This window comes from Nylanderia fulva, unplaced genomic scaffold, assembly GCF_048542155.1.
Source record: "Nylanderia fulva isolate GAGA-0341 unplaced genomic scaffold, ASM4854215v1 Scaffold11, whole genome shotgun sequence".
Taxonomy (NCBI): domain Eukaryota; kingdom Metazoa; phylum Arthropoda; class Insecta; order Hymenoptera; family Formicidae; genus Nylanderia; species Nylanderia fulva.
In genome coordinates, this window is record NW_028189302.1 from 4,926,612 (window position 1) to 4,942,377 (window position 15,766).

The window sequence follows — 15,766 nt, forward strand, 5'->3', positions numbered from 1 at the left end:
TCATGTTTCACGTCGAAACGAATCACAAGATCATTACGAGTAAATTTTTTACATTATAATGCAAACATGCTTATTATCTCACCAACGTAATTGAATTACTTAACTTGTAATGAGAATAATCGGAGCAAGGCCACGAGAACTCAGACATCTATTGTATATTGAAGAGTCAACGAACCGAAATGGTTTTAGACGATCATTCTTTATTAAAGCGTGCAGCAATATCAGATACATCATTCAAGACAGCCAATAATACGGAGAACAAAATCCCCTGAGAGTTCCGTAGAGTTTGTTTAATGATTCACACGATTTAAATTTAAATCAATCAATTTCATCGTTCGACGATATACTGTGTACCGTTCCTCTATTTATGATTTGTATTAAATTATACACGTAAGATATCGGTTCGAGCGCGATTAGTCGCGCTTTTTTGAAATCGGATCAGTTTATAGTGCGGAAATTAAAAAAGGCGACTCTCACGCTAAGACAATGGGCGGCTCGGGATGAAAATAGTTTTGCAATTTTCAAGGTGTGTGGGCCTGTACGAGAGCATCCAACTTTCTCTCCCTTCCCTCCTTTACTCACTCATTTCTGCTTCCCTCGTGCCTTGCTACAAATTACACCGACAAACGATCAAAGAACAAGGGAGCTGTGCTCTTCTCATTGAAGAATTAAAATCTCATCAGATCTTTCCTGCGAAAGAAATGGGCGCGCGTTTATGCGAATAATTGAGAAAATATATAGGGAAGATTTTTTTCTTTTGAGGATAAATAAATGCCCAGTCATTCTGATGTGTTCCGCGCAAGAATATAATCCTCAAGATATCCTAAAGCTAATAATAAAACGCGATCGTACAAATTATAATTATACAGGATGTCTAGCGATCAGGGAAATCTGAAAAACCGGGTATTTTATTATTTATCAGAATTTGTTCACATTATTCTACATTTGTTTCAACAATTTAACATTTTTTATTAAATAAATATAAACTTTTCCTTGACTAGCACGCTAATTTTCTGTGTTGTTAAAAATCGATTCATCTGCAGCGTGTTCGTTAATTTATATTTTCATCGTCGTGTTATTTTATTTCAATGTGTTTGATAGAGACGAAACTAAAAAATTTGATAGAATAAAAAAGGTGATTATTTAAATAGTTTATAGTGACATGTTTATTTCGATTATCGTACATAATGCAGATTGTATAATTGATTTAAATTTTGTGTTTTTTTAACTTCTGAAAAGTCAGGGAAAAATTAAATTTCTGGTCTTGGAAAATCTGAAAAAGTCAGGAAATTTTTTTCGTTAAGTCTGCTAGACACCCTGAATTATATATTCCATTGAGATTTTACATGCGTATAGGAAAATCTTGCCGAGAGAGGGTTGAAATATATTGTTTAGGAACTCGTTGTGGCAGAAACTTGTCGAGTATACAAACAGGACCTGCCTCGGTAGTTGCTTTTTATCCTGAGAATTTCTCGCGCAAAAGTATATATTCGGAAGTAAAAAGAATCCCACGGTTCGTGACAAAACTTGAAGACTTTTAACCCTTCCTTTCTCTGTTTCTCTTTTAACTTCTCACTTTGGGACCTATAAATCCGTGTCGGGCATTTCTGTTGGTCGTTTCATCCGAGAGTGAACACGCGCACGCGTGATTTATCGTTACCGATGCCTTAATGAAACTCGCGTCGTGAAGTGAGAATCAAGAGAGGCGAACGATTAGGAAGAAACGATTCCGTTTCATGACGCTGAAGAGAAGGAGAAACGCGTCGTACGCGATCCGACACTGATTACGTCGCTTGTATAAATTATCGGCTATTAAAGTCTAAGTAAAGTCGAGGGTGTACTGTTAATTGGGATATAAAATGTGCACCTAAGCGAGATGGTAATAAAAGTGCATTCGTCGCAGCAACTTGGTCGGTGATCGTCGTAATTTACATCAACTCGCTCATTATTACACGTTATATTTGTTTAGTTTCGCTGTCGTTGATCTCGAAACTCGCTTACGAAGGTCTGTTCTAAGTCTGCGAACAATACTATCTCGTGTAATCTGGCAGAATATGAGAAATAACTGTAATTCGTAATCTCACTGATGAGACGACTCTATATTTAACCTAACGCGAACAATCGCGAGTCGTTACTCGACGAAGAGATAATTTTATCCGGCGTATGAAATTCCATCCAATGGTACCGCGATACTTAATCATAATCAAGATGTAGATTAAAAGTGTCTCTCGCAACCGTGATCATTTTCCCGCGCGAACCGATTAACATCGAGATAATTGTCCAAAGCGCGAATGTATATATCGCAAAATGATATGGAGTGGATTTGTTCTGTTTAGTCCTGTAAACGTTTTACGAAGTCTCGTAAATTAAAGCGTTATTAGCGTCGATTAAGCGATTTAATGCGCGCAATTTGTAAGCCGATCGGATTATTTAATTACAGATTACAGTATGAATTGCCGAGGATTATAGAGTTAATCGGGGGATGAATTGCGCCGACGGTCAAAGAGGCGCGGCAGTGATCGTCAGGGAAAACCATGAGGAGGAATCTTCCGACTCGTTCGTCGTCCGGATCGGAAGTCGGTTACGACCGGGATGTGAGAGGGCTGCGTCGTTAAGGATTCCCTGGAATGATTCCCGCGATTTCTCACGCGACGAGTCTCGCTCGCGGATTTCCAGACTCGTTTGAGTATATACGCGAGAGCGACTAGTTTGAACCCGACAATTATTAGCATACTTAATTAGCCGCGTCGGCCCACGGTCGTTTCGCGCCTTATGTGCACCCCGGTGCATCGAATGCACCCGATGACGCAGACCTATAGAGCGCGCAATAGCGTAACCATCGTGAAGTTTCCTCCGGAACTCTCCAACCGCGAGATACCATATAAGAGACCCGTCACGTATTTCCCGGTTGCGTTTGCGCGCCCGCATTCCTTTTCAGAGATAACGCCGGAGCACAAAAATTCAGACGCGGAGAAGCCTCGCGGAGAGTTGCTTTATCTTTTACGCAGCTGCAAACAAACCTCATTTAGCAATCGTACAGATGCAGCAGCCGCTGGAAACTTCCGGAATTGAATTAATTCTCGGATTTTTTTTTATAAAGTGGTTGATTATAGGGGAATCTATTATGCACATAACAGAAATATTATATGTAAAAAGAATTATCTAGTACAAATTTTATTTTTTAATTTAATTCGTTCGATATTTATTATTAAGATATAGAAAATAGTTGATGATATAGGGAAATCTATTATACGCACATAACAGAAATATTATGCAAAAAGAATGATCTAATCAAACATTATCTAATAAAAAATATTATAAATTAACTTTTAATAATTTTATACGACAAGACATTTTCGCGACAAGATTTCTTCGGATTACATTTATTCGTTCGATATTTATCATCAAGATTTGCGCGAGAAAATTGAAAACCGGCGCGAGTACGCCACTGAAAAGCCACGCAAAAGGGCCATACAACGAACCGTAGATCGAGAGAGGAGTCGAGAGAAAGAGGAACGAGATCGTGCACGAGGATGCGAGCGTGCGAGAGATTAAAACGAAAAACTTTTCTTCGCGTTCCTCGACTCTCCTTCTCCCGTTTTTTCCTCCCTGAAAGAGCGTCGCGCATTTAACCGAGGATGCTGGGGCTCCCTGCGGCGGGTTCAATGGGTGCCCGAGCGAAAGGGGAAGGTGCATATGCACACACACACATATAGATTAATGTAACATATATATGCATGTGCGTGTACGGCGTTATGTGTGAATTTCGGTGAACCTCGTCGCTCTCATTTACTTGTTGCTTCTCGCTCGGGAGGAAGAGAACGGTTCCTTAATCACAGCCATACTCATGGACCGTAACTTCCGTGTGTCAGACTAACGTAAATGGGAGATCTGAATTTCACACCTCGACTTTAAATAAATAGCTGGTTAAGCGCGCCTGTTTTATGCTAAATGTCCCGTTTGCGCGCATTTCTTCGGATGTATCGTTATTATGTTCCCTCCTGTTTTTCATTAATCATTATTATTAATGATTTTTTTATGAAATTTTGATTTAAAGGCTATGCATCTTTAAAGTAATATTTGTTCGTCGCGTAGAAAGTTCTTACTGATTTAATTATGCATTGAGAGATTTACATTAAATTATACATAAATAAAAAATTAATTATATTAAATTATAGACATAGCTTTGACAGACTCTAGAAGCTCTCAAGATTTATGTCACATCTCTGCTTCTGGAAATCTCAGAGTTTCAAGTCTTCTTCAATATCGCTTTCTCCTTTCACACGACTGATGTTAGCGGTGCTATTTTTCTTTTCTTTTTCACAGCTATACGATTTATAATCTTATGAATCAATTTCAATTAAATTATAAAATGACGCTAAGGTGAAGAATCTTCTCAATCTCGAAAATAGTGCGGAAAATCATCTTCGCGATTTAAATATTTCAGTGTTTGAACTACTTTCTTATCGATCTCAATGTTCTGCATGGATTCTCATCGTTGCATCCATCGCTTAAGTTTTGTGACAGGTCATTAACGAGGATTTTATTCTCGATCTGCACAGAATAACGAGTGCATTCTGGTTGCGAATCCAATAATTTTTTTTAGATCTTAATTATTCATCCGCGAAGCAAATGGATATCAAATTGTCGCGATAATGAGTATAAAAAGAGCGATGACAGTGCAAATAGTTTTCCGTTCTTGTGAGAAGCATATCGACAAAAGCAGAAATTTCGAAGATGACTTATAAAGAAATGGTATGAACATTCGGGGTTCCATCGTCTATTTGACTAATGATAGAGCATACGAATTCATTCACTGAAAAAATTATTAAATTAATAAATATTGATTTCAAAACTGTCTAATAAATTATTCATTTGAAACAAATATAAATATTTTTCAAATCAATATTATTATAAGTTTCAAACAAATGATTTATTCGGCAGTATTGAAATGAATACTTCTTCGAATTTGATAAATTTGTTTTCAGTGTTCGAATTAAAAATTGTCTCGTTCTGCAATTTCTTCAATCCTAAGTAATTAAGCAACGAGCGTAAGATTTCGAACGTAATTCCGACCGGCACTCTCTCGGTACACCCTAAAAACTTGATACCAACCTTGAAGACAGCCCAGCAGGACGATCCCGAGGACGAGCGAAAGTTGACGGCGCATTCTTCCGCTAATATCTTCTGGTCTATTATCACGATGTTGCCGATGCGGCGACTTCACGAAACGATATCCCCGCGCAGGCGAGGAGTCCTTGGGCTCCAACGGATGATTATTTTATTATTGTCGAGACCGAGGTCGTACGAGAGTGGAGCAGAGATGAGCGCGAAGGTGAAGAAGAAGAAGAAAGAGAGGAAGAAAAGGAAGAAGAAAACCGCGCGAAGAAAAGGCTCGGTAGGAAGAGCGTGCGAGAAGGTCAGGAGAGGAGGAAGCGAGACCTCTTCGACCTCTATCGTCCTTCGAGGTCCACGAACGACTGAGGCGCACGAAGCGACGTCGGGCCGGCTATAGCCTCCCCTTCCTACTTTCACGTGGCGTGCTCCCGTTTCCAGTGGAGGCGCGGAACGGAGGGCCTTCTTCTCTCCATGGGCCATTTACCATTACCATCATCGGTCGACGGCGACCGTCAAAAGAAGAGGAGGGCTGCCGCCCGACCGCGAGAAGTGGGAAAGAGAAGCGTATCCCTCCTCCTTTTCATCTTCATCGCTTCTGAAGGTAACGCGTCGTCGAGTGTCGGGAAGCGCCGGGGACCGGCGTTTCTAGGCCAGCTCTTCCTCCGCCACCGTGAGACGTCCTTCTTCTGCTCCTTCCGTCGTTCTTCCTCTGCCGCGTTTCTTCATCTTCCTCCTGACCAATTTCCCCGGTAGTTCGCGTCATCGCCTTCGCGAGAGGTTCTCGTCCCACTGGCCGCGCACTGGTGCCTTGCTTGGAGGTCAAGGATACTTGGCCACGCAACTCTGACACGGATCGCGCGATCACGACGAGATCCAAAAGGGTGATCTCCCTCCAAAGAGGGAGATATGCTACCTCGACGATTTTCTGTAAGAGACTATATATCAGCGCTATACAATACTTATCACCACGACACGTGTCGCGTCCGATTTTTGGTAATTGAAGATTAAATTGGATCAGGGTGTCTAGCGGTTATGGAAATCCGGGAATTGTCAGGGAAAAGTCAAGAAATTTTACTATTCATCTGGATTTTTCACATTATTCTACATTTGTCTCAATAATTTGAAATTCTTTGTTGAATAAAATATAAACTCGCTAATTTATATTTTCATCGTCGTGTTATTTTATTTCAATGTGTTCGATAGAGACGAAACTAAAAAATTTGATATAATAAAAAAGGTGATTATTTAAATAGTTTATAGCGACATGCAGTTATATATGCAAATGATATATTTGGAAAAAATAATACTAAAAAGTCAGGGAATTTTTTTCATCGAGTCTGCTGGACAATCTGATATCATATACCTGTACGATTTTTCACGGAGAAGGGAAGAAGGAGAACGAATTTGCACTGTTAATCACGCGCTGCGATACTTATTACCATGACACGGGTGTCGCGTCCGATTTTCGGTAATTGAAGACTAAATTAAGATCTGAACGTGAACGTGAGAATTAGGATTGATAAGAAGCGCGTCGGTGAGAAAGCCGTCGATAATAAGAGCGGAGTAGGTCGAGATCAAATGAACGTGCGGCGTCTAGGAGCCCGCGGATTAATTAAAAGTACATTTTCGTGTCCTTCTCCCGCGACGATGAGAAGAGAAAAGATGGGGAGCGACGTGACCCGCGCGCGCGATTAATGGCTACACTTTCTAATTGAAGTGTCGTAAGAAATCGAGGGGATGTTCTTGCTAACGATAGCGACATTAGTCTCCTTTCCTACTTACACTCTAAGCGTTTGTTTTACGCGCGTGACGAATCTGCGCCGCAGATCTGACACCGCAGCTGCGCGATTGACATGTAGTTTTGTCTTTTTGCGGTCTCTTTCCCGGGAGAAATTCCGGAAGGAATTAAAGCAAAAGTAGTCTCTTTTTATCAACACGTGACTAGAAATTTAATAGTGCGGTACATTAACATCTTAAGAAAATTTAGAAGACACGTCGCCCGCGAAAATGAAAAGGACTCCAATGTATCTTATCTCCCTTTGCACGTATATATAGTATATACGTTAAGGCCATTAATAACAAATCGACAGCTGTCGAAAGCTTTTTATAAAATCGTTTAGCGACGTTTCGACGAAATCGCCCTCGTTGCACCCATTCGAAGACGGTCTAGCGCGGACGAAGGAGGGCTAAAAAACGCGACGCGAAAGTGTGACAGTGACCCGCGGGAAGAAGTTTCGCGTGTAGCAGCTGCAACCGAATCATCCCGGAGCGGTCACGAGGGCCGCGAGCGATCGTTTATCAACATCGGCTGTCAGCGCTAGTGAATCGCGAGATACTCTCACATACGCGTTTCTCTCTCTCTCTCTCTCGCGTGTTCTCCAATCTTTACCATTAACCCACTTGCGCCTTTAACGTCGATATATACTGCACGTAAGCCGGTAGCCGTACGTACGACCGATTTTCCGCGCTTTGTTTCGTCCGCGCTTTTGCGAAATCGAGAACGCGAACGGATATCAGCATAGCGGCGAATATAGTCTCGTTCGCTAGTTTCGATTCGAGGGATCTAACAATTCGTTTCAATAGAACGACGTTTCGCGTTTGCGGACGTGCGGAACGGCTCGTTTTCAATTATAAATCCGCTCTTTTGTTCGCCGGACGTGCATGGTATCTCTCGGCGCGCGATTCACGCTCTTCTTCGGTTGGCCAAAAAAAATACATCCTTTATCGCAACGAATCGATCAATCAATTTTTTTTTTCTTGTCAAACCACGCGACAATTGATCCGCGCGAATTGATAAGCCGGTATCTTCTAAATCGAGATATCGCACCGGATCTGACTGTACGGCGGATGTGCGACGTGAGTCGGCGATACCTTTTGACCGGATTGAATTTGAATGGACTCATTATCTTCTTTAATAAGCGGCACTTCGTGCGCGCACTAAGCGCTCTGCCTTTCTCAGGCTGAAGCCGCTTTATACATAAGTTAACTTAGTGTGTCTCCTCTCGCACGTTCGTAGCTTTTGTTCACAACCCAATTTTGCGATCAATTTTGCGATCGACCCTCTTTTGCCGTGGTTCTCATCTCCGATTACGAGGAATAATCATTCGTTCATTAATTATTATTATTGAATACACGGTTGACAAGATTGTGTTAAACTTAGCATATATATCTCACTTGTACCAAACGGTCCGTTTTTGTGTTAATTTAACATAATATGGATACGTTAATTGGAGACACAAATACTCTGTGTTAATATTTTAGCGCAAAATAAATGCAAACTTGAAGTAATTTAAAATATATACGTGGAAAATTAACATAGAGTTTTAATGTAAAAATTTATTAAAAATATGTTAATTTTAGATTTTATCACATGCTCACTTGTATTATAAAATAAAAAAAATCAACATTTTTTCTGTAAATTTTAATAATCTTGTAACTAATAAAACCGAACATATATTTTTAAGTTCAATTAACACAACAGTAATATGTTAAATTATCACATAAATGTGTTAAATATTTAACACAAAAATTTTAACAGGGACCGCTTTTAACAAGAGAACACAAATTTTTTTACTGTGTAACAATGACTATCTCTTCGCAAGATATTTATATCTTTTTTCAGCTAAATGAATTAAGTTTAACACATGAGTCAAGACGAAAGTAGAAACGCTCTATAAATAGATTCATCTAAAAATAATTCAGACCAATTTTATTCGCGAAAATAAATAAGAGATAGCAGATTATTTATGAGAAAGACATAAAGTACGCAGAATAAATGCTAAATAAATAATATCAATATTCTTAATTTTTGAAGCTTCGTTCAAGTGTTACCAGAAACGTCAAACAATTCGTCGCGTTCGAATTGATTGCGCAAACAGCTGATGCTTCGCAGAATCCAGTCAGCTCTGAATGCATCATGCAAATCGTGCATCCTGAACGATCGAAAATATATATGAGCTTTTCTTGTTAGCGTCTCTGAGATATTCAAATAATTAGAGATAAAATTAAATAACAGCAGAATAATAAAATCGAGCGTGCGCGCGAAATATCGTAAATTTGTCGTCGCGAGAAAATGATCGAAAGTTACTTTAATTACTCCGGAGAGAACTTATTTCCGTAATCAGGATAAAGAGAAGTTTATCCAATCTCGTCGACGCGATAGAGACACAGTCTCGTTACTCGAGGAAATTTCAATTAAAAACCCGTAACCGGGATATAAAGATTCGCCCGAGTGTATTATGCTCCAATAAACGCCGACTTGATGGGTTCTGAATAATTAAGACACGATTTTGTCGATTTTGTCGACGCGATGCGCAACGCGAGAAACTCGGAATCGGACGCACTGAAAAAAAAAAGTAAATTAATAAATATTTATTTCAATACTCCCCAAATGAATCATTTATTTGAAATACATAAATATTTATTTGTTTTGAAAAGGATTTTCTTGTGTCAAATAAATATTTCTCATATCAAATCGATATTATTAGTTTCAAATAAATGATTCGTCTGGCAGTCTTGAAATAAATACTTATTCGAATTCAATCAATTTTTTTCAGTGGACGCTCGATTATTCTTATTCGTTACGATTCGTTTCTTCCCGCGAGTTTCTAATCATAAAACATATATAGCCGCACATACTTACGTTTCATACATAAGGCATTCTGATTGTGCATTTACGGTGCATTTCCGACTTTACGACGGCGCACGGCCATTAACCGATCTAATTACACACACACACACACACACACACACACACATGCGTAGGCACATTGATAAACGGCATTTCGGATACGAGTTAGAGAATTCAAGTTGTCCGGTTGATAATAAAATAATGTCACGTTATCCCCAATCTAATACAGTCTAATCTAATTGTACCGTTAGATTAGACTCGTTAATTGAGATTAGTTTATAAATGACTGAACGAAATTTCAGATATATATGTATATATATGCGAGAATACTCACGTTTTAGCGATACGTTCGCGGAATGATCCAGTTTCTTGCCATTCAAGAGAGTCAAATTTATTTCTTTGCTCGATAACAGTGACCGATAAGCTCATTAACATTTCGACGAGGATTAAAAGAAGTTTGAGGAAAGATTAAAGTTCTTGGTGGTCCGATTAGAGCGCGATTTATTACCGCATGAGCCGGTTTCATCGACATTGCTTGACTTTACCATGGTTTAACCGTTCCCCGACATTTCTCTCTTTCTTTCTCTCGTTTTATTTTCAAAAAAGAGATAAAGAACCAAAATAGCTCGGCGCAAAAAAGAATGTTGATCGGTCGAAACGACGGTATATATATATGAAGAGAAAATTCTTTGTGTGTCGCTATATAAATCAATGCTGCATAAAAGTTATGTGTTTTTTTAAATTTTGCCTGCGCACCGTCCGGTTTTTTCGTCCGTTCTCCCTTGTTCTGTTGTTCGTGTCTCTTGAAAGAACGTACGTTGTTTTTTTCTTTTCTTTTTTTTTTCGCAAAACCCGAGGGAAAATAAAACGCTCGGGTGTCGGGCAGAGGCTAACTTTTGGGCGGGGATGAGACAAATAATACAGAACGAAAAAGAATCACGGTATCGTGGTCGCCTTCGCGATTCGCGAATTTCCATGCATTGAATAAACATTTCGCCACGCGATGTTTTGAACCCGAGACATGCAGAAACACGTAAATTATATTTGGACAGCACAGGCGTCACACTGTCTGGTTTTAAAAGTCAAAATCTAGTCTCTTCGTAGGATAATTTAGGACTAGATCGTTATTGCACGAGTTTCCTTTTGTTTTAGTATGAGTTCGCGAAATCGATACGAATAAAATTTAGCAGAAAATGTAAGACTGTATTTTAAGACGAAAGCACAAAGCACTTATTGTTGTATTCGTACAGCACATTTTGCAAATGCTTCTCGTGGAAGAATATAAATTCTATTATTCCGTTCTATTATTATCAGTCATGATATATTAAATTAAAGCATCAGTGTTTCGTTTCACCAAATTATTTAAAGCCACTCTGTTTTCCTCATTTTATAATCGAATATTATTTATATTATTTGAAAATGTTTCATCTACTTAATTCTTATTCCAATAGTTGAGCTAACTCACAATGACACATTTTCCCGTAAATATATATAAAATGAATGAGAAACGGAGAAAAAAGAGAAAATTCAATTTACAGGGTGTGCACTTCTCTCTTCTTTGACTTGAAAATTCTCGAAAATATTATTCATCGAGTGAAAGATTTTAATTGACGTCTCGGCGAAACCAGATTATCCGGAATGTGACAAACGGGCTTTTTATTTGCGAAAAAAGGATGCTCCGTGAACACACAGTGTCCAGTCGTGCGACTCGATCCCCGTCTCATTGACGTAATTACCGGTTTTTGCGGAAATACCGTGAGCGAGCGATGGTGCAAAATTTCCTTTCGCATCGAAAATGATTTCAATACGACGATCGCGGACGTCGGTGTTACACTTGTGCAACGCGCATCCGTAATTATTTGGATCGCAGGTAAGACCAATCGCAGATAATACACGCCGGCTGAAAAAAAGCGACCGCGTACACCTCGGTATGTAAAACCGCAAGACATGCGAGATCGGAGATGAACGCTCGATGTGTCGGGGATAAGTGCGAGACTGCTAGGCGTGAACTTTGAATATCCATTAGCGACAATTTCGATCGCATTGTCGAAATTCAACCTGTTCTCGCGCGTGACCAGCGTGCTCGTTCATTTATATTTCGATCGTCGTATTATTTTATTTCAATGTGTTTGATAGAGACAAAATTAAAATATTTGTATATAATATAAATGAAAAAGGTGATTGTTGAAATATAGTTTTATAGTGACATGTTTGTTTCGATTATCATACATAATGTAGATTGTATAACTGATTTAAATTTTGGTTTTAACTTCCGAACCTTTTCATTGTTGACAGAAATATCTTAATTATTTTATGATTTAGTTAACATTTAATTGATTTATCATATAGATGAATGCAAATTATATATTTGGGAAAAATTGAATTTCTGGTTTTGGAAATCTGAAAATGTTAGGAAATTTTTTCATTGAGTCTGCTGGACACCCTGAAATTCAATCTGTTATCGCGCGTTACGTCACGAGCCGATTCTGTCGTTATCGGAAATTCAGTCATCTGTTTAACATAAAACAGTTCGAACAGAAAATCTCTGTAGGAGACGCGTCCTGTTGCATCTGCAATCGCCGATTTGTTCCGCGATAATCCGACTTAATCCGTCTCAATCAGATGTGCGGAGATAATGTGCGCCAAGTGTGTGTTTTATACGTCGGAATCTCGAGAGATTGAATGTGTTTATTTTTCGTGCGTTTTTTTCTTGGAGATTTCGCGCATAGCAGGACGAAATCGTCGAAAATTCCGGTCGCCTCGTCGTCGCGTCGCGCGATTATTATCGCATCCTCTTGGCCACCCACTCGCACAGCATCAGCGGATGCAGAATGACACTTGGACACGCGGATTAAATTGCGCTCAATTTGCTTAAGACACACGGCCGTTTCAAATCTGTTTACGACTTATCGCCCGTATATCGCGCTTAAAATCAAATCCTTTGCTCTGAGGACATGGGGGAGAATTCGCGGTATAAAATATATAAAACGCTTATAGTATAAAGGACTTGACACAAATCTTTCGAAACGCTTCATCTGATTTCAAACGAAAAAATATATAATCGCGCGAATGTTTTCATGTGGCCAAAGTTTTTTTTTTTTTTTACGAGAGAAGCGGGGATATCGATGAAACGATAATACCGCAGAAATATCACATTTATACCCGTGTGTTGTGGTGCGGCTGCGTATATAATTTGCATGTTTTGCCGATCGCTCGCCTGCGGCTCGATACTTGGAGAAGCCGCTCTCACCGTGTGCCTGATCTACTTAATACATTATTTTCCTCCGCATTATCATCTCTTTATTCGGCTCAATAATATCGATCAATCTAGACCAGATTTTTCTCACATCAGTTTTTCGCATTGCTCCAACAGAGTAGATCTTATTGTATCTATTACATACTTTTATCGAGGATGCATTACTTCGCAGAAAATCGAATCTACAACCGAGAAATATCTTTTACACGCATGATTTACACACAATGCTTTGTTTTTACTAGCAAGTTGGTGCGCTTTAGCAGCTGGTCAAATTGAAATATTTATATACTAGTTAGAGAGAAAAAAACAGTATTCAGATATTCCATTTTGATATCACACCGCAAACCGCGATTCATATTATTTATTTATTTTTGAATTAGAGAAAGAAGCAGTGTTCAGATATTCAATTTTGATATCACATCGCAAACCGATTCATATTATTTATTTATTTTTGAAGGGAGGGAATCTCGCAGAGAATATAGAGAGATTTTCTACATAATTTTCTCTCGACGAAAAAAGGCACGGAACATTTTTATTTTCGCGTGTAATATGCTAGATACATATCGGGGCTGTATAAAATTTCTCGGTTAACGTAGGAATTTGTGCAAAAACGGCGCATATGGCTGAAATTAGCGACGACACCGTCGCGAATATGTGCACAGTCATCAGTCTGCAATCACGCGCATCAACGAATGCAAGAGACGATCAAGTGCCAGCTCTCTCGCGATGCGCGCACAAATCAGCGAGATTCTGCATCGAGACTTTTACACCTAGTCTGCCGAGAACTCGGTCGCCACTTCGACATTCGAATGGCAAACGCTTTTGGCAAACGCCAGAGAGAAGAGTACGCATCCCTCTTTTTTCCTAATTATTTACTCGAGCCTCCTTTGCCGGACACGAGAGCGAAAAACGAGACATTACATTCAATTGCTCTTCAGCAATCAACTTTCAATGTATCAACGTATCCTATCGAGAGAATGTCGCGTTTCGAATTCGAGAGATTTCACTGTGAGCGGGATTTTGTTAATTGAGATTTATTTGCTTTATATTTTTTTTTACTTTACAGTTTAAATGATCTTGACAATTTCATTCTTCTTTTATTAACATCATAGATGGGAGAGCTGATTTTTAAAAGATGTATATTTTTTATTTAATATAAGAGACGTAAGAACATAAATTCCTTTAATGAAAGTAGAAAATATAGTGTTGTTAATATAGTATTTTGGTTTATTAATTACAATCATTATTATTAATACATTAGAGAAATATAATAATTATATTATGTTTAATAATGATTGTAATTAATAAGCAAATAGATGTAATTATTTAACATGTAAATTAACTATCCGAACACAATATTACAATTGCAATTTTCGGTCGTACAACTCATCACAGCAGAAATAATGTTTGCCAACGATGGATAAACTAGATGTCGGAGAGTTTAATTTATCAATACAGGTATCTCACACACAGGCGACATCTCGAGATTATTTCACTTCAGTGTTAGCCTCGCAAATTGATCAATAAAATAAATAAGAACTTACAATAATGTAAATCTTTATTAAGTATACATTTATTCATCATTCAAAATTATCAAGTGATTTTTTATTTTACATTAATTCTTTAAATTACGTGCATAAATAAATATATCGGCACTTCGGTACTAGAAAATTCGGAGCAAAGATCGAAGAGTAGTCGAAGAATAAAAAAATGGGGATAAATTTAAAAAGTGAATGACAATCCAGATTTCTCTCGACGAGACAATTTTCGCGTAATGCGAGAAATTCCCTAGGAAATCTCGCATCCCTCCACTTGTCGCTCCATCTGCAGTCCCCTCGACATCCTTCCCCCTACATGCGTTGTCGTTCCGGACGTGGAGTATCACGGTTTTATCGGAGGCTGCGTGAACGGCTTCCCGCGAAAATGTGGTGAGTCGATTTTCCGAACGGAGCCTCGCGATCGGCCGGCGATCAGCTGATCGGGACCGGCGGGCCCGGCTTGTTTACAAACACCGTAGCGCACCTAACCTCCAATCTTTGACACATAACCTGTCAAAGTTTGACGTGGCATGTGCATGTCATCGGAATCGTTTATTATGAGTGGATTAATCGCGAACGTTTCATCGAGATCTTACGACTCGAAAGTATCAACTCTAATCGCCTGTTTTTCTTCCTTACAGATGCACTCCGTGGGCAATGGCACGATGGTCAACAGTGCTATCCGGAGTGTTCTTGGCTCTCTGCATGGTTCTCTCCCTGGGGAAGCTGTTGTTGCTCGCCGCAGGGACCGGAAGTAATGGAGAACTCACGGAGGCGGACCAGTGGCTCGCCGAGATCGGCCTCGCCAAATATCGTCCGCTCTTTAGGAAAAAAGGTAAGTGGTAGCATAGTCATCACTTTCGATGGAAATCCGCAGGATGCCGCGAATGACATCTCGATTATCAGGAAGCTTTACAGCATCATTAGGCATATTTTCAGAAAGAGATTTATCAATTCTTTGCTTCTCATAAGAGACGAAAGTTAATTACCATATTTTTTATGCGCGAAATAATGTATCTAGATTAATTACAGAAAAAATGTAACTGAAAAAATTATTAAGCAATTATTAAGTAAAAATATTTCATTAATAATTTTATTAATAATTACATTGCGTATTAACTGTATTTAAAAATCTGCAGAAAATAATTCCTGACATTCGAGATTTTCTTTTACTTATTTTTAAACTTAAAGTAGGTGCCAGTTAATATATTGGAGTAATATGTA

General features: G+C 38.9%; 2 protein-coding genes across 4 annotated transcripts in view; one reads left to right on the top strand and one right to left on the bottom strand.

Annotated features, from left to right (window-relative positions):
* Positions 1-5,553, bottom strand: part of LOC114936936 (serine protease inhibitor dipetalogastin) — a 34,226-nt gene extending 28,673 nt beyond the window's left edge. The window contains exon 1 of the mRNA XM_029310295.2: positions 5,116-5,553. Within this exon, the coding sequence (XP_029166128.1) occupies positions 5,116-5,170 (55 nt within the window). The 5' untranslated portion in view covers positions 5,171-5,553. The remainder of the gene's footprint in view (positions 1-5,115) is intronic.
* Positions 1-15,766, top strand: part of LOC114936933 (apoptosis-resistant E3 ubiquitin protein ligase 1) — a 74,271-nt gene that overhangs the window by 30,095 nt on the left and 28,410 nt on the right. The window contains exons 1-2 of one of the 3 annotated variants that reach the window (XM_029310282.2): positions 14,809-14,932; positions 15,184-15,377. In XM_029310282.2, the coding sequence (XP_029166115.1) occupies positions 15,200-15,377 (178 nt within the window). In that variant the 5' untranslated portion in view covers positions 14,809-14,932; positions 15,184-15,199. Of the gene's footprint in view, positions 1-14,808; positions 14,933-15,183; positions 15,378-15,766 lie in introns of those variants that run through there. The other 2 variants (XM_029310283.2, XM_029310285.2) reach the window with 2 other exon arrangements.